Genomic DNA, 20,095 nt, shown 5'->3' on the forward strand with positions numbered 1-20,095 from the left:
TAGTCCTCTACTAAAATGTGTGGATATGGCGCCTAATCCTTTTGTAGTACTATGAATTTTCCGGAATACATACTGATGTTGGGCAACTGGGAAACTGATTCTCATCAAGAGGAGGAAGTGGTGCCTCTAGGATCTTTGCCACTGGTGACAGGAGTGAAATCGGCCTGTACGATTCAATTCTACTGGCATCCTTGGCTTCAGTAGCGAGATCACCCTGCCAGCTTTCACAAAGCAGAAACATAAATTGCTTATGTGGTAATGATATCACTGGTAAATAATATCTCTTTAGCAGTCTTCATGACGATTTTAAGGTTATGGCCGAATCATGGGCACTATGAACTTTGTATTATATATTTGAATACTGGACTAAATAGTAGACACCCTAAGCATATCCGGTATGCCATATGAAGATCCTATGACTTGCCCCGATGACGTAATTACAGCTTAAAGTACTCAAAATATGCAATATAGAAGAGTAGAAGTGTGTAGAAGAGCATTTATCTGATTTGATAATAAGATATAAGCTATGTTCCAGAACTAAAAAGTTTTTACAATTTTTACCACTTTTACGCATTTTGCGTTCCCGTACACAAAATTTATATGAAAATCGTTTACGACTTTTACAACTTTTACGACTTTTACCACTTTATAAAGTACGGGAACAGACCAATAATGATGTTGTGTCAATGGGTGACTTTAATAATAATTTATTTAATTTGCAAAAATCACTTCATGTGAGGAATATTTGTAGTAACATGAATTTATCTGTTTTTCACAATTCGATACCTACCCATTATGATGTTGTGCATAATTCAACATCTCTTATTGATTATTTTTTTCTGTCCTCTATAGACAATCTTAGACTTTCAGGTCAATTCCAGTGCCCAGGTATTTCCCACCATGCTTTTATTTTCGTATCATTAACTATTCCGAAATGTAATAATACTCTGTTTTTTGAATATGTGGACTACAACGCATTATCTGATAGTGACATTGAAGAATTAATATTGGCGTGTAACTTTTCCGATATGTACTCAACGAACAATGTTGATTTACAATTGAATGTGTTTTATTCGAATTTATTCAATATCAATTCTGCGTTTCCGGTTCGAAGACGTAAAATATGTTACAAAAGAAAGGATTCCTGGTTCAATGATCCAGAAATTAAGCGATGCTTATCTCTCAGAAACCTGGCTTGGAATAATTATAATTTACATCCTTCTGCTGATAATTGGAAAGCTTTTTGTAGGTTGAGAAACAAGTCCAAACGGGTTATTAGGAGGATTAAAGCTCAAGTCCATGCTAGACTATTTGATGATAAAACTACTGCTGAATTATGGGGAATATTAAAAAAATATGGTGTGGGAAAAGAAAAAGATGTAATAGATATTGATGTAAATGACCTTAATGACTCATTTCGTTCATTTCAAAACGTAGAACCAACAAATTCTTCAATTACTTCCAGTTTTGATGGGCAATTTTCTTTTCGTTTGGCAGATGTATATGGTTTAAGGAATTCGTTTTCTCGTATTAAATCCAAGGCAGTAGGATCAGATGGTCTAACATTAAAATTTGTAAAAATTATGTGGCCCTTTGTTGAATCACATATACTACATCTGGTTAACACTATTTTAATGTCATCAACATATCCGTCATTGTGGAAAATAGGCAAAATCATTCCCATTCGTAAGAATGATTTCTCTGACACGTTTAGACCCATTTCGATGATGCCTATTTTATCTAAAATGGTTGAATATCTTATGAAGTCTCAAATTCTAGAACATCTCACTTCCTTGTCTATACTCCATGACTGCCAATTAGGTTTTAGGAGAAATCGGAGTACAACATCGCTTCTAATTGGTCTAATAGACAACATTAGAAATGTACTTAACAATCATGGCTGCTGTGTTCTTCTTTCCATTGATATGGAAAAGGCATTTGACAGAATTGACCACACAGTTCTTGTTAATAAACTTTGCACATATTTTGAATTTTCCCAATCTGCAGGTCGCTTAATGGGATCTTATCTTACTAATAGATTTCAATATGTTTCGTGTAATGGTAACAATTCAGATCTTTTGCCAGTTTTGAGTGGGGTACCTCAAGGGTCAGTACTTGGACCGTTTCTTTTTATAATGTTTATTAATGATCTCTTTCCAATAATATCGAGTTCTAATTGTATTCCTTTTGGATTTGCTGATTATATAGAGCTCCTTCTTAAATATGATATGGGATATTGTGATGTTTTGCAGTGTGTCATTGACTCGTCAACGGCTATTTTAACTAATTGGTTATACCAAAATAAGCTGACCATAAATACATCTAAAACAAAGGCAATGCAATTTGGATTGGGAATAAATGCTAATATATCGGTTAAATTTGGTCACAATGATATTGATTTTGTAAATAGTATTAAATGTCTTGGTCTCATTTTGGATAGACATTTAAACTTTGAGGAACACATAATTCACTTGTTTCGAAAATAAATTTTCTTCTCAGAAAACTATATAATTTGGAACTAAATTTGCCTTTGAGCATAAGAAAAAAATTAGTTCATGCTATCATTATGCCCATTTTAATGTATTGTGTAGAAATTTATTCAGGCACAAATGCTAGTTATATGAAAAAAGTAGAATTAGTTTTCAATAGGGTAATTAGGTACATATATTCCTTACATATTCGCCAACATGTAACAACTCATGTTATCAATTTTCTTGGATGCAGTTTGTCTCACTTTATTGGCATACGCAATATGATGCATTTCCACAAAACTATTCGACTTCAATGTCCTCTTTTTCTGGTTAGATTGTTTGTGTTTTCTAAGTTTATAAGAAATCCGCAACTAGTTTATCCGAAATTAACTCCAATTTTGGAACGTTCTTTCCACATAAGAGTTGCTAGGATATATAACTCCCTCCCACCTTGTTTAAAATTATTTAATTCATCTCAACTTTCATACCGTCAAAATCTTCTCCAACACATGCACTCACTTGAGTCACATTTATTTTGAGCTATATAATTATTCTTGATCTTTTCCATACTGTACAACTTTGTTTTACAAGACTTTACCAAGCAATTTTGTGTTTCTTGTTTGTGAAATATTTTATGTGTCGATATTAAAGAAAAGTTTATGAGTTTTAATAGGAGCCATCTCTAAATATATTAAAGTTTTCTCCCAAAATATTCTTTAATTACTTTTTTCTATTTGTGAGTAGTTGAATTTTACACAATTTTGAATGAATTTTACACAATGTAAATGAACTTATTAATTAGTAAAATTTTTATAATGAAATTTACAGTCAGGGGTAACAATCTTGACGCGATACAGGGGCTTAGGTCGCAATCTCTCGGTACTCGACATGGCATCTTAAAGGACTAATAGAGCTCCGTTTTACTTGACTTTTTTGAGCGCGAGAGAGTGCGGCTGACCAAAGGTTATCCAGGTAGCGATCTCCTACCCATCAGAGATCCCCCAACACCGGGGTGTTATGCGTAAAACTCGTGCCTATCGGTGTTTTAAGGTTTGCAGTGGGGTACCTAAAACTGTATTCGAACGGAGCCTCGTTGACATCTGGGCGAATCAACGAGTAACGAACTTGTTCTTCTGTCAATGTCCTTACCGTGGTAAGGAGGCAATGCCACGGTTGACCTCCCATCCTTCCTTAAAACCAATTAGCCTATGGATAACAGAACTTTTAAAAAACCCCCCCCCAAAAAACAAAAACCTTCAAAAAAACAAAAAACCCCGACTGATGTTGGTGTGGATGCCTTGGCACCCTCAGTCTTCACTTCCACAAGCGCAAGTACCTCTCTCTCGTTGACGATTAGGAATATGGACACGGACAACTCTCATTTAATCTCCCCCTCCACTTCACGTGGTACCCCAACCAGGGGTAAGGTCGACAGCCCTACGTTAGACATAATTAATGACAGTCTAAACAGACAGAGCAGGGTCCTCCTATCCAAAATAGATGAGAACTTTCTCACATCAACAAATTTGGATGACGAACAGGTCGACGAGGTAAATGACTCAACTTTAACCAACGAGGAAGAAATGATGGAAACCACCATTATTCCCTCCACAGGTCAAGCTGAGTCGTCACCTCTGTCCGACAAAATCGTTCCTCCAGTTTGTTCAGGAGAAAAACCCTCACAGCTTCTTAGGCAAACTGCGGTTGATGAAGTTGTCGGAGAGTGCGACGCAACCATGGAAGTCATGGATGAGTCGCAAAAACCCTCAACCTCAAAACGTGCAAGCAAAGAGGCTATGGATAGGAAAGACTATCGCTTTGCAATCTCGTATTGTGGGCGATTTGTCGATAAGGACCCCAAGACCATCACCGAAAGGGAATTTAAATTGATTAGGAAAAACATAAAGTTTGTGAGGAGATTTGAAAGGAAATATCCTCACCTAACGATTAAGGATTTCCTAATCAATAAAATTCCCACGTCGAGTGAGGGAGGGTATTCTGTCGTAACCCGTACGGATGTGACGACAGACCACCCTCCTGCTACTATACCCGCCGGGGACCTGGCAAAATCACAGTCCATACAGACTGTGAAGAAGCCAACAAGGTCAAAAACCAGGCCCAAAAAAACCGCTGCCTCCCCAAAACCCTCTGCTGCCCCTTCTTCTAAGCCCATAAACAAGGTGATGGAGGTGGGTCGGCTGATGGGCAGGGGGAAGCTCGAAAAACGGGATGAGAAGTCAGTGCCAGGGAAGACTTCTTCAAAGACCAGTGGTACCTCAAGGACAAACTCCACCGAACCCGTAGTGGTGAAGAGGATGAGGTCCTCTGAGGAGCAACCACCGGCTGCGAAGAAGTCATCCCTGTCACGACCGATCATCTCGCAGACCTCTGCTACACCGGTAATCAAGGTCAGTGCAGGTGCCAGTAACTGTGGGGCTACACACTCCGCAGCTACCGCCACCACGCAAAAACCTTGCGAGCCGAAGGTGATCAAGGAGAGTGTGAAGGACAACACAGGGAAGAGTAATACTTCCACAATCGTTGTCCCTTCACAAAAACCTTGCAAACCAGCCAGCGGGTCTCAAGAGAAACCTTGCACATCCAAGCAGGGTGACAGTGCGTTGCGACGGACAGTTCCGGATGATCTGAGAGTGGCCATCATTGACAAGGCTGACCCCAATGGGAGGATCAGCACAAGTCATTGGTTGCAAATCGAGGGTCATCTTAGAGACGTCCTCATCTCAGACGAGGTGGATCGCAGTAAAGTGAGACTCGGTCAGTCTGCCCCCTATAAGGGGGTCATGGTTGTTAACTGCGAGAATAAGGAATCTGCGGATTTCCTTAGATCTACACTAAGAAGCGCAAAATTCCCGATTTCCCGCTACCAGAGCTGGATGGTGTTGCCCTAAAACTCTCATCAGAAGCCAAATACCTCGGTGTTATCCTGGACCAACGCTTAAATTATAAAAGGAATACTGAGGAGAGGGTTAAGAGAGGTTTTATGGCACTCTATTCCTGTAAGAACTCCATTGGTAAGAGTTGGGGTCTCAAACCAAAAATCATACACTGGTTGTATGATACCGTGGTTCTCCCAATTCTTACCTATGGTGGGCTTGTCTGGTGGCATGCACTCGGGAACAGTGCACTTCTGTCCAAATTATCTAGTGTTCAAAGAGCTGCATCTCTGCTAATCTCTGGTGCCATTAGAAGCACACCTCAAGCCGCCCTGAATGTGATACTGGATCTCCAACCTCTGGACATCACTATCAAATTTCAGGCGGCGAGAACGGCTTTCAGGCTTAGAGAGGCAAGTATGTGGCAGTGTTCACGATTTGGACATGCAAAGGTCCTTTTCCCTTTCACCGATTTAGTTGAGTCCAGTGGACCCGATCACATCAGTGATTATATACCCACTGTGCTCAACTTCAACCAAATTAACGTCACAATCCCAAGCAGAGATGCCTGGTCTAGTGGTAGCCCTCCTCTTAGCGGTCTGGCCATCTACACAGACGGTTCAAAGATGGAGGCTGGCACAGGTGCCGGGGTCTTCTGCGAAAACCCACATATTAAGCAATCCTTCAAACTCAACGTTAACTGCAGAGTCTTTCAGGCAGAGATTTTTGCAATTAGGAAAGCAGCGGAGATGATCAAAGAACTTGGGAGTGTCCTTAAAGGACCGGTGACTATTTTTGTCGATAGTCAAGCGGCCCTTAAGGCTCTCAAGTCATGGACCATAAACTCAAAAGCTATCCTCGATTGCAAAAATGCTCTGCTTGAAATACGCGACTTCGTTGATCTTTGCTGGGTTCCAGGACACAGTGATATAAAGGGAAACGAAGAGGCGGATGAACTAGCACGTGGTGGCTCTCAGTCGACTGACTTACCAGTTGAGTCATCTATCAGACCACCAAAGTGCTACTACATCCGGCAACTTCGCGGTTACTTCCTTGAGAAGGCGGGGCAAAGATGGCAAATGGAAACTGGCTGTAAAGTATCCAAGGCAATCTGGCCCAGCTATTCTCAAAAAAGAACCAACTCTCTTTTCTCGCTAAATAAGTTAGGGATAAAAACCACTGTAGGTCTCATTACCGGTCACAACAGAGACGGTCGAACATCTACTATGTAGATGCCCCTCGTTACTCACGAGGAGACATCGATTCTTCGGTAGATATGAGATAAATACTCTGACTTTCTTCTCCGACATAGACCCCATCTACTTGTACCAATTTGCCAGAAATCTCACATGGCTGGCAAACAAAACTAATTAATCATTGTTTTTTCTCTCTCCTTCACACAGGGGATGGAAATCGGCTCAACACTGAACAACACCCTCAGCGGCAATACACCCACATCACATTCATTACATCAACAACTTTGCCACAATCACAACAGTCGCGCAACCATATCCATTACTCACCACACCCATCGCACCAAGCCACTTTACATCAACAAAGCGACAATAGCCCAACCACCTCACATTACTTCAGAATAAACCAGTCACCAGTTTCAACACCCACCTTATAAACCAGCATCCATCATCATCACATCCAACCCATCTAAATTTACATCCACCATCACAACCTCAGCAACAACCTATAAACTCACATCCATCATCACAGCATCACCTACACACTCAAGTTCACAACAAATCCGCAATAATCCAGCATCTATCATCATTACATATAGTCCAACTACAACACACAGTTTCTTTAAGGATGATCACAATGGACCTCAAGGTCTCCGAGTGAAGTAGCTGCCAACAACGGTAGCTGCGCGTCCTAAAACCAAACCAAGTTGTCATTTAAATTTTTAGTTATTCATACTTTAAATTGTATTTAAATTGTTGGAGTCTAAAAATGTAGTTTTTATTCAATTTAATATTTTTATCCATATTATTATACGTTATTTATGGGCCGATTCCGTACAGCGAGGCGAGTCGTGTCGCGTCGCCAAATGCAATTTTTCGATTCCGTATGGCAATATCGCCTGACGTCGTCAAATTTTGTCGCCGAAATGTTCATTTTCCGGCGACAACAAATTAGCTGTCGCCGTACATTTTTACTAACGAATAGAAATAAAATAAAAATAACTTGTTATCGACGATTATTTTCTATCGCTGTACGTAGTACATTTTTTAAATTTTGTCACAGAGACGATAGACGACGCGACATGACTCGCCTCGCTGTACGGAATCGGCCCATTAATCTTTTCAAACTATGTATTGATTGTAGTATACTAGCCACATATGGCCATTTGGCTTGGCTTTGAAATGAATAAATTTAAAATAAATAAAAAAAATATTTACTAGGTCCGCCGTATGTTTTCTATATTTATTTGAGATATATTTACCATAATTATTTCAAAAACTTTTTGTATCGAGCGAACTAAATCTCCTTGATACATGTGTCGAAAAATCAACAAAAAATATTCGTTTGTATCAGAAAATAACGAAATTCTGGGAAAAACTCGTAAAAACGATTTTGAGCTATATCTCAAGAACAAGAGCTGATGGAGAAAAACCGCGACCGGAGTTTAAAACAACTCGCCGACTTCAGTTAGAAACAAAAAAAAATTCTATTGAATCATTCAACTTTTTTCAATTTTGTTGAGTAGTCTTATTTTTTACATTAAGTTCCAAAAATAGTACCCATACTAAGAATGTTAGTTGCTTTGAGGATCCTACGTATCCTTTCGACCATTACAAATAATTTTTGAGAAAATACCACCGATATCTTCCACTAGGTGGTAAGTTTTTCCTTGGAAAATTTAAATTTTTTTATGTTTATGACCATCTTTGCTGCAGTGATGCACTAAAGGCAGTGACGATCCACATTTGTACATATATTGCCTGTACCTATTTCATTTTATTTTCATTCTAAAATACTTTTCAACTGTAAAAAGTTATATATGAATAGCTTTTAACATGTTCATTTTGCTTGGTTTACTTGCACTGCTATTATTCTGCACACGATAAAAACTTTCCTTAGCAGAAAACTTTAATGGTTGCATATTTATGTAAAATATTTTAGCCTGTGAGGTCTGGCTCCTTATAAACATTCACCTGATGCAGATAATTAAATTGTTTTAAGCATTTATAGCAGCATTATTGCAATTTTCGTACATAGCAATTCCGCATTGCTATTATTTTGCACGCAACTGTATATTATGGTAACGTTTAAGCGATATTATGTTTTTAGTGTGCAAGTCGATACTTCCTAACATAGTGGTCCAAAATACCGTGACCAACAGGAATGACTCCGAAAATAAGATCCACTTTCAAAATGGACTACGTCGGTCCTTTCCTTCAAATACATCCTCAGCAACACTTTTGAGATTCAAACAAAATATATATTTTTGTCGGCAAGTTCATACTTCCAAAAAGGGCCACAAAATTTGCGTAGCCGATAGTAGATTCGATATTGTCAATAGATTAACGTTTCAATTCACACAGGCTGAGTGTATATCTCTGTCGGCAAAGCGAATCATACTTTTTTACTTGTCTAAATAAAAAACAGCAAATTTTATACTTTATCGGATTTTAGTTTTGTTTATCACTCTCAGTCATTTGCTAGTCGAGTACAGACGTGTGTTATTTATTTCGGATTAGTAAGTGTCAACAATAAAAAAAACCATCACACAGTTATTTCTAATATTACGAAAAAAGTAAACAACAACATTAAGCGAGTGCGGGTTGACGACTCCGTTACTCATGTCTCCAACATGAGAAAAAAGACTAAACCATCAAGTTCTCAGAGTGCTGAGAATCAAAATTATTTTCTCCCGCTGCAAGCGGTTGATGATGATGATGTTGCTGATGAAGTGATCGTCGATAATTCTAAACGGGTGAAAATTCCACCGATAACACTGCTGAAATGCAAAACGGAACAACTGCACGAAATGTGTAGAATATTAAATGTTACGGAATACTCGATCAAAAAAATATCGATTGGTCTAAAATTACTCTGTTCCAAAGAAGAGGACTACAAATTAATTTGCGAAAAAGCATCTTCGCAGTTTAATTTCCAATTTTTCTCCTATGGAACTAAATATGAAAAACCATATAAAGCCATATTATTGGGTATGGATAAAATGGATCCCAAAAAAGTTAAACTTTTGTTAACTGAAATGGGGTTGAAATGCTTAGATGTCAAAATCGTTATAAGAACTGTTAATAATGATGAACACATAATTTATGTTGTTTATTTTGAACGAAAGTCTATAACGATAAAGGAACTTAGGCAAAATTACTCCAGAGTGGAGAAAATCCAAGTAACATGGGAATATCAAAAACCCAGACAAAATAAAATTACACAGTGCCATAACTGCCAAATGTTTGGGCACGGTTCCAGCAGATGCAGAGTTAAGACTTTCTGTGCCAATTGTGCAGGAAATCACTCGACTATGGAATGTAAAGACACCGTTTCGAAATGTGCAAATTGCGGTGGTGATCATAAGTCAACTTCTTCCGAATGTCCGAGTAGATTGAAATACATCGAAATAAGAGAAAGATTGAATCCGAAAAGGATTACTCGTAACCACTCTAATTATCCACAGTATCAAAACCGTGGAGACCAGCTTCCAAACAAACTCAACCAAGTTTTGCCCCCTCTAAATAGTTGGACAAATACTCAACAAGCCCAACCAAATGATTTGTTTTCTAGCGATGAATTGACAACGCTAACTTATGAATTAATTTCTAAATTAAGAAATTGTAAAACAAAACTTGACCAGTTCGAAGTCATAACTGGATTAGCCCTCAAATTTTTAAATTGAACTACAAATCATTAAAAATAATTTCCTGGAATGCCCGAGGCTTAAAAAATAAACAGGAAGAACTTTTTCAATTTCTAAACAGCAACGAAATCGACATTTGTCTTTTATGCGAAACATGGCTAAACTCAACAGTTACCATTAAAAATCAATTCTTTGTATGTTATCGCAACGATCGTCCCGGTAGAAGAGGAGGTGGTGTTGCCTTATTAATTAGAAAAAACATACGACATAAGATGCTAAAACCTTTTGATACAAATCTAATAGAAAATATTGGTATCCAGATTTGTCTTAATAATACTGCAATAGATATATACGCTTGCTATTTCCCAGGAGGAACTCGGGATTCACAACGACAACATCAATTCCTGTCTGATATACACAAAATGACAAACGCTAAAAACATAATTCTTGGAGGTGATTTCAACTGCAGACACCATTACTGGGGTTGCCGAAGAAATAATGTCTGGGGTAACCTCCTTCATGATAAGATACAAACTAGTTCATTTAATGTTATGTACCCACAAGACTCTACGTATATCCCTGCTGATCCCAGAAGACAACCATCAACCCTGGACATTCTGCTGACTGATATTCCTAATTATGTATGCTCTGTAAAAGCTATAAATCATCTGTCCTCGGATCATCTCCCAGTAAAAATAGAGCTAAACTCTTCCATTTATACGAATGAAAATTTTTTCTATAACTTCAAAAAAGCCAAATGGAAACGATTTAAATCGTACATCACCGAAAAATCAAATTTAAGCCAAATAGTGGACACGTCAGAATCAAATATTGACTATTTGCTAAAAAATTTTACTGACATTATTAACGAGGCTATTGAAATTAGCGTACCGAAAACTAAATTCCACAATAAACCTATACAAATACCTCAACACATCAAAGAAATGATTCAGTTCAGAAATATTTATAAAAGAAATTGGAAGCGTTTTAGGGATTCAGATGACAGACACCAAATGAATGTGCTTAGTAAAAAAATTAATATTGAATTATCCCATTTTCGAAACAAGAATTGGAATAAAAAATTAACTGAAATGGAAAAAGCCTCATCTCCTTTTTGGAAAATATCAAAGGTGTTGAGGAAAAAGAAAAATATTATTCCACCTCTTAAAGTGAATAATAAGATGGTTTTTACGCAAGAGGAAAAATGCGAGGTCTTAGCTGAAACGTTTTTAAACAACCATAACATATCTTCCTCACTTAGCGATGTCAATACCATTAACCAAGTGAATGATACTGTCAATTGCATAAGGAATGCACGACCAGATCCACAAAGTCTGAAATTCACGTCCATTGAAAAAGTCTTAAGTTTAATTAAAAAATTAAAAAACAAAAAAGCGCCTGGTATGGATGGGATTAGCAACAAATGCTTGAAAATGTTGCCAATTGCTGGAGCAAAATATCTAACCAACATAATAAATGCCTGTTTAAAACAATGTTATTTTCCTCGTGAATGGAAGCTTTCAAAAACAATTCCTATTCATAAAATAAGCAAGCCTTATGATGATCCAAAGTCATACAGACCAATTAGTTTACTGTCATCTGTCAGTAAAATTTTTGAGAAAATCATACAGGAACATTTAAATGATTTTATTGAGACGCGCACCATATTGCCACCACAACAATACGGTTTTCGAAGACACCTTAACACATGCTATCCTCTAGTTAAAATAAGAAATATGGTTAAAAACAATTTTAACAAGTCACTGTCTACCGGCATGGTGTTATTAGACATAAAAGCTGCTTTTGATGGCGTCTGGCATAATGGCTTAATATTCAAAATGGAGAAGTTTGGATTTCCCCTTCAAATTACAAAAATTATACACAGCTACTTAATAGAGAGATCCTTCTGTGTGCACCTTGAAAATTCTAAATCCAGGCAAATTACAATACCAAGTGGATGTCCTCAAGGTTCGTGTTTATCTCCAATTTTGTATAACATCTACACTGCAGATATACCTCAATTAAGTAATTGCGTTGTATCTGTTTTCGCCGATGACACATCTATAATTAGTTCTGGAATGCACTCGAACACCATAACAGTACAACTACAAGAAGCTCTCGTTAAAATAAACGATTATTTTACAAAGTGGAAAATTCTTGTTAATCCGGATAAAACACAAGCCATATATTTTTCAAGAAAACGAAAACAATGTTATTTGCCGCAACAACCACTACTATTTCTAAATCACAGCATTGAATGGGAAGCAAACGTTAAATACTTGGGAGTTATATTGGACAGAAAACTCAATTTCGCTGACCACATTTCATATGTCGTCGATAAAATGAATAAGATTACCAGGATTATGTACCCACTAATAAACCGTAAATCCGGTTTAAACAAAGAAAACAAGAAATTGATAATTAAATCAATTTTTCTGCCAATAATGTTTTATTGTGCACCGTTATTTTCGTCAGTAGCCAATAACCACGTCAAGAAATTACAGATTGCACAAAACAAATTATTAAAAATGATTTTTAATCTGCCTTGGCATTATTCTACGCAAAGACTGCATACCCTATCTGGATTCCCACTAGTAAGAGACAAACTGGAGAAATCTAGGGCCAATTTTGAGGCACGATGTCTATCCTCGTGCTATGCTCACATTAATGAAATCATTTCATAAATGGATTTAACATAAAAATCCACCAAATCTAGTCAATACAATAGTAAGGTTTATTTTTTTTTTCCTTACATAAACATCATAAATATGCTAAATCATATCTCTTAATGTTACAAATAAATATCATAACTAAGTAGAAAAGGAAATGTGTTCCTAAACTCTTTATATTTAAGTATTCACCACTGTTAAAGGACTCGAAATGTTATTGATTGAATAAATAAATAAATAAAAATAGTTTTGTTTATTTTGTAAGAAATCGCTGCACTATTTTCAATTTATTAATTAGATTTATAACTTTGCATTATTATCCTTTTGTTGTATTTCAATTTGCATTTATATATATTTCAATATTATATAATTTCTTAACATTTTTACAGCTACAACATTGAGATTCTTTAATTAAATATTTTTTATAAACTGTATAAAGTAGTAGTCAGAGGATTTTTTGACAAGAGGTGGTGGTCGGTTAATTTGATATATTATAAAAGTCTATAAACAACAGGAAGGAAATTAAATAAAGGAGAAGTAAAAGTAAATCAACTTAAGATTCATCATAAAAAAACAATAATTCAATATTAATTAACTATTAAATAATAATAAATACATTTAAAACTAAAGTGTGAAAATTTTACACAGTGTCATTTATAATTAATAAACAATAAAACAAATGCCTTAAGTAGGTATATTTGGTTGATTGGTTGTTAAACTTGATTAATTAATAATTGGTGTTTGTTTTATATATAGAGTTATCAGTTGCTGTTGTTGGTTTGTTTGTATTATTATTTTTGCTTTACATTAAACCTAGAAAAAGGAATCATCATTGTTTCATAAATGTTTTAAAAAACTAAGACTACGATAAACTTAAAACTATAAAATTCTGTTAGCTCCAGGATAAATCGTATCCTTTCCAATTGACATTCGGTGCTAAATAGACACGTCGTTTATTGTGTACAAATGAAACAACACCATGATAGGCTGTTCGTGGTACGCCGCTCTGCAAGAAAGATTAGTAAAAATTATGTGAAAATTATAGCTTTAAATTGGGATCAAGATATTAAAAAAAAAACAACGTTATCAGTTCAATTATGTGGCTAAAAAACGATTTCTACAAAAAAATTTTGAAAATCGGATGTTGATATAGCTTATATAGGGCCCAAAATACACAAAATCGGCAAAATAAGCACATTGGAGCTATATTAAAATCCGATCCGATTTTTTAGCCACAATAATGAACTGGTAAAGTTTTTTCGTCGATCGGACCATAATTGTGGCATTTAGAGAATTTTCGTGAAAATGGCCCTTTCGGCCGCAACAAATTACTATGAAAACAAAGATCGCTAGGTTGGCACTGGTTAACCTTAACCGATCGCCATAAAATTTCATATATAAGGTTTTTGGATCGAAAGGAAAAAAATTGGGGGTTAGGAAACCAAAAAAATTGGTTTTTACTTTTTTGGGTCACTCTGCGAACAATACTTTTCATTATTTTTACTTATTATTATTTATAAATAAAAATCAAATGTCGTTTGTTGGTAATGACATCAGTTGAGAACTTCTGGATCGATTTGGATAATTCTTTTATTGAAATGTTCGCCATAACCCAACTTTAGTTTTTATGCAAAGAAAATTTGACCACGCCAACTTTTACTCCCACTTTTTCAATTTTTATCTTTTTTACAAAAACTACTGAACCAATTTTTTGAAATTGTCAGAGAATGTACATGGATGGCCCTTGGTTGAAATGGGCTTCACATTTTTTAAACTTCATTTAAAATTAGTTAAGGCGTACCGTGGGCATAATTAATAAATAAAATAACTTACCTTAAAATCATCCATTAAACCTAACATTTTTGTTGTTCTCTTGTATACATCTCTCGAGTTGTATTGTATTCGAACAGGTCCATCTCTTGTTATGAGATTTCGTCTTAATTCATCGTAGGTAACTACAGGATACGTGTAGACTTCCTTTAAAAATGTTCTATCGTAATTATCCTGTAAGAATGTAGAGATAAAAGAATTTCAGTTTAGTTGTTATCCATGTAAATTATATGTTAGACCACTTACCTTTAACAGATAACTTAAATTCATTTTCGTAAATGGTACGAATTCTTCACTCAATTTTATATAACGTAGATATTTATCAAAGAACAAGCCACTACAGAGTGATAAAAAAAAATAAAGAATATTAATGAACAAATGTGATCATGTCAAACAATAGATAATGGAAATGTTTTTAAATGTAAAAACAATGCAATGGTTGTTATAAAAGTGAGTCAAGGCCTAGAATTCATAAATTCAGCAGATCGCAAATGTTGGCGTACAATCAGTCTGGTATTGTTGTCACGCTTATTAAAAGACATATAATGAGGGAATAGCAAAAGTAAAAGAATTTGTCTTTAAAAAGCAAGACAAAACCAAACGCAGGATATATGTATTTAGACCTAGAGTTATTGAAGCTGAACTGATGATAGTCGGTCACCAATCTGATACCTTTATTGCCGATTCATACAGCTCACGATTCTTAACACTTCAGATCTAGTGGCTTTACCACTTTACTAAAGGCACTGTGAACAGTGTCTGTACCACTTTAAAAAAGTCAATTTGTAGGAATGGCATTGGTACCTTCAATGCCAATTAAAACATTTCAAATGGGTAAAAATAAATACTTACTTTGATACCCCAACTTTTCCAAACGTTTGTGTTCTAGAAATTTCCGGCCGTATGCAAACACGATTCTTTCTTTGTTCCGGATGTCTTATCCAATCATCCCAGAAGCTGTTATAATATCAGAGAAACAAAAGCATATTAATATGTCAATCGAACTTAATCGTACACAATTTTCATATACTTACGATTTAGGCCATTTAACAGACAACTCTTGCCACAGTTCTCTCGTCAACATCCAACCCAGACCGGGGAAGAAATCTGTACGATATAACAATTCTGGGTGGGAGGTATCAATTAAATTTGCTTTTCCATTGTCATTCCAGGCAGAAACACACCTAAGGAATAAAATATAATTTATTAGAAAACTAGTTAAGTCATTAGACGGTTAAGCCGACAGAGAGATATACTCTTAACCTATGACAAGAAGAAAATAAGTAATCTGGAAAAAAAATTTGGAAGTCCCATAACTGGAACTTATAAAGAATCCAATCCATTTCGATCAAATTCTTGATCGAAAGACACCTGATATAGAGGACCTATATATTCCTATTAGTTAGCTCCATACAAGAAGTGTGTGTCATAAACCGAAATAAGATTAAATTTCAAACTTATCCGACGCATTTCTTTGACACATTTTCTTTAATATCGTTTGTGGGTGGAGGTATCGGAATAATTGGAATTACCCCATCTTCGAACTTGATCTTTGTTTTGAAGATATATTACGACACTCAAAGTTTGGACCATCGAGCAAGAGTCGAGTGAGCAGCAGTCAGACATGATGACATGGGTAAGCACATTTCCGAGACTGATTTGGTCCACATATATATATAACTACCCAGCAAACAAAATATCGGATGTCCGACACGTCTGAACATTTTCGGAAGCAACGTCGTTCCGATTTCTAAACGATTTTTCGGAGCGATTTCGTTCCGATTTCGGAACGAATGTCAGAAAGAAATTTCCTTTCCGAATTTCCCAAAGATTTTCTTCAGATTTCGTTACGAAATCGATACGATGTCGCTTCCACATTTCGTTCCGAAATTATGTAAACCACTTCATACAACTTTCGTTAAGATATCGTTACGATTTCGGGTCAGACTTATGACGTATCGTCTGAATTTTGTTCCGATTTCGGTACGATTGGTTTGCTGGGTAGGATAATATTAATATTATTTACACATTACTCTTAACTCACCACAATGAACTATCCTGCTTAAGCAAATGATGTGTACCCAAAAAGTATTCATAGAAGTCTGGAGCTACATTTAAATCGTCCTCAACAATTATCACAAATTCATAGCCTTTGCTAAAGGTGTGATTAAGTGCCCAACCATAATGTCGTGCTATTTTATAGTAGCCTTTGAATTTCTTTTCTTTGGGTGGCACAAAGATATCGGATTGATCGGGTTGTTCAATAAGGGTGACCTGAAATAAGGAAATTTTCAAAGTTAAAATAAATTCCGCAGTAGTGGAGAACTCGAGTTTATTACTTACCTCCTTATCGTAGGACAAAATAACATTACGGGTTGGTTCATCGCCACAATCTTGCGACACTATTATGGGAAACTGTTCGGAACTGGGACGATATTTTATGAGATTATCCAAACACTTGGAAATGGAAACACGATTACATGCAAATACCAATACCGGTATGACAGGTTGATTGTTGGATAGACGTGTTATAACTGTTGTAGCTGCCTCTGTGTCCGTCTGTTGTTGAGGTGTTTGTGTTTCATTCGGCGTTTCCAGTACTTCCTGCTGAGCCTGTTGCTCTTCCTGTTGTTGCTGTTCCTGCATTAGCTTATCATTTGATGGCGGTTCTTGTAAACTTAAAATAGTTTGTTGTTGTTGTTGATTATTAACTACTTGAGATTCTTTTGCTTCTTCTTCTGGTGTAGGAGGTTCATTTTGATATTTCGATTGTAAGATACCCAACAGATTTATCATTAGTTTATCTGTTTTGTGATATTCTGCACGTGCATTTTGTTCCAATTTATCAATGGTATGTTGACGTCGATTCTTGAGCAAAGGGAATTCCCCATTGGTTTTGGGCATGAAATAGAATATAACAAATGTCCAGGTGACCAGAAACCCAGCTATCATTAGTATTTTGCGGGAACGCATTGTGTGTTTTTTATTTTTGGCAAGGAAAAGGTGATATTCGTTGGGTGGGGTATAAAATACTATTCTGGGCTAATAAAATATCCAGATTCTATTTTGAGAACTTCAGCCAAACCATCGCTTCTATTTATTTTTTTATGGTTATCGGTTCGCTTTTTCCATAGAACAAGTTGTCACTGCAATTATAGCTTTGCGTGCGGACCTCAAATATTAACCAACACACACTTCCTATGGCATCTCACTCCATTCAACAACTGCTGTCTGTTTCATTGCTGATTTGTATTACTGATATGAGACGAGTACGTACCACTTATTACTGTTGTTGTTTTTAGTATAAAATTGTTATTACCCTTTTTGTTGTTGACATCTTCTGTCAAGAGTGCTGTTGTTGTTTATTTATTATTGTTGTTCCGGTTCTGACGATGATGATGATGTTCTGGAACAATATGACCTATTAGCGGAGCTTTCATAAATTAAAACTCGATCAACATACATAGTTATGTACAACGATTTCAAAGACTTTTACATCATTAATTTGTTTAGAAATGTAAGTGAACACAGAATTCAGGGAAATCAGTTGAATGACGACTACATCTCCCCAGAGAAAACGACCACAAACAAAGTGTTAAACGACCACCTCCACTTCTTTGTTGCCCTTATGGATGCCTCAGTTGGCACTTTTAATTATAGTATGTCGCATCCAAAACGTTTCTATCTGCTGCTCTGCCCTCAATACATTTGTGTTAATTAGTGAAACTTTTTCATTTCTTTTGTCTTTTCAAATCCCCGTACATCATTCGTGGTCTGCTTTTAATTTGATTATTTCTCTGCCCTTTTGAATCAATTCTCTTGTGATATTCTCGTCAGTACGTTCTATAGAATATGTGTTTTGTTTAATTTAATTTATATTTAAACTATGTATTGGTTTTCATAGTAAAATTAGCAAAAATAATTGCAAAATGTTTTTGTTAATGTCTATTGCACACTAAATTCACTGATTTGTTGTTTTTGTTTTTATGTCAGTACAAGTTGTCAACCAGATGGATCTATAGATCGAAAAATTACAGACAGATGCCAGAAGGATCTATAGATCGAATAATAAGGGCCGTATGGATCTATATATCGAAAAATAACAGCCAGGTGGATCTATAGATCGACAAATGACAGCCAGATGGATCTATAGATCGAAAAATAAGTGGAAGATTGAAGTAAAGGCCTGCGTACATAAGCTGCTCTGCCTGATTGCCTTGCTTTCCTACTTCATTTTTGACATAATAAAAATAAAAGAATAAAGAAGGCCAAGGAAATTTCGAACTGGGTTGCCCTTTTCTTTTTTATTCTTTTATCAGAAGTAAGCAAGGTAAGCAGGCAAGGCAGCTTATGTACGCAGGCCTTAAGGCGGCCACCAGACCATCTGCTTTTTTAAATAAAAACATATGGTGTGATGTACCCATTAGAGAAGAACAACAAAATGGCAATTTATCGCTATCCTCATTATGTTTGTTTGCATCTGTTGCTGTGTATTTTAATTTTATGGTTTTGTGGCATGTCCTCCAATAAAATCAATGTATTGTAAAAACCTACACTTACTAAAGTGTGTAATTTACACAATCAACTTTTGAAAACTTTACTCATATCATATCTGTAGTGCGATTCTCTAACTTATTTTTGAGTTACCGACAAATATCGGTAAAATTAAAACGCAAAATTATGAATGAAAAGTTCAAATAAAAGTTGACAGCACTCTTGCTATCTGTAGAACTTGACGGGTACTTCTTATGCCCGTAATTTCAACGCATGGGTAAACTGGCAGGTAACTACCAATTAGTTATCTTTACCTACGCGTTTGGTAATTTCTTCGTGCCATTTACCGAGGCGTGAAAGTTTTGAAAACATGTGGTTACATTCATGATTTCGTAAAATCATTGCCACTTAGAAGTGTTTTACAACTTTTAACACATTGGCAACGAACAACCAGGTAAAATCCTTGGTGTAAGTAACACGGGCGTTTTTGACCCGGTAACGTTACCTATGAGTTGAAATTATAAAATTTTACTTACACGGGAGATATCTATGAACTCATAGATAACTACGCCTAGAAATTACGGGCATTATTCTTCACTAACTTACCGAAAAATATAGTTAATTACCGAATTTAAAAGCATTTTAATTTTACAAATTTTTGTAAGCTGCCTTGCCTGCTTACCTTGCTTGCTTCTGATAAAAGAATAAAAAAGAAAAGGGCAACCCAGTTCGAAATTTGCTCGGCCTTCTTTACTCTTTTAGTCCCGGTCCACACTAGCGTGAATTTCATTACAAAATTTCATGAAATTAGGTGTTCTTAAATCGAATTCCCCACTACAGCAATTTTATAATTTTACTCTACTATGGACGTCGATCTAGAGACGCATAATTTCATAT

The 20,095-nt window shown here is 35.9% G+C and overlaps 1 protein-coding gene across 4 annotated transcripts; it reads right to left on the minus strand.

Moving 5' to 3' along the window:
• Positions 1-13,121: 13,121 nt before the first annotated feature.
• Mgat1 (alpha-1,3-mannosyl-glycoprotein 2-beta-N-acetylglucosaminyltransferase) lies at positions 13,122-18,724 on the minus strand. 4 transcript variants are annotated; one of them, XM_073989037.1, is made up of 9 exons: positions 18,168-18,698; positions 18,024-18,110; positions 17,048-17,959; positions 16,749-16,978; positions 15,739-15,888; positions 15,557-15,661; positions 14,951-15,041; positions 14,708-14,878; positions 13,122-13,880 (listed from the first exon to the last, which is right to left on the minus strand). In XM_073989037.1, exons 3-9 carry the CDS (start codon positions 17,675-17,677, stop codon positions 13,767-13,769), a joined length of 1,491 nt encoding a protein of 496 aa, XP_073845138.1. In that variant the 5' UTR covers positions 17,678-17,959; positions 18,024-18,110; positions 18,168-18,698; the 3' UTR covers positions 13,122-13,766. The 4 variants fall into 4 exon arrangements, with proteins under 4 accessions (XP_073845138.1, XP_073845136.1, XP_073845137.1 ...); XM_073989035.1 differs by having other exon boundaries at positions 17,048-18,110; positions 18,168-18,722; XM_073989036.1 differs by having other exon boundaries at positions 18,024-18,712.
• Between the last annotated feature and the right edge of the window lie 1,371 nt (positions 18,725-20,095).

This window comes from Musca autumnalis, unplaced genomic scaffold (assembly GCF_047663935.1).
Source record: "Musca autumnalis isolate F117 unplaced genomic scaffold, ASM4766393v1 scaffold_5, whole genome shotgun sequence".
NCBI classification, from domain to species: Eukaryota; Metazoa; Arthropoda; class Insecta; order Diptera; family Muscidae; genus Musca; species Musca autumnalis.

Excerpts from the sequence above, each read along its gene's own strand:
- Mgat1 (XM_073989034.1), bottom strand. The coding sequence starts at position 17,677 with ATGCGTTCCCGCAAAATACTAATGATAGCTGGGTTTCTGGTCACCTGG. Across the intron at positions 16,979-17,047 it reads TTTTGTCCTACGATAAGGAG|GTCACCCTTATTGAACAACC; the intron begins GTAAGTAATAAA and ends TCCTTATTTCAG. Across the intron at positions 15,042-15,556 it reads GGAAAAGTTGGGGTATCAAA|TGGCTTGTTCTTTGATAAAT; the intron begins GTAAGTATTTAT and ends ATCACTCTGTAG.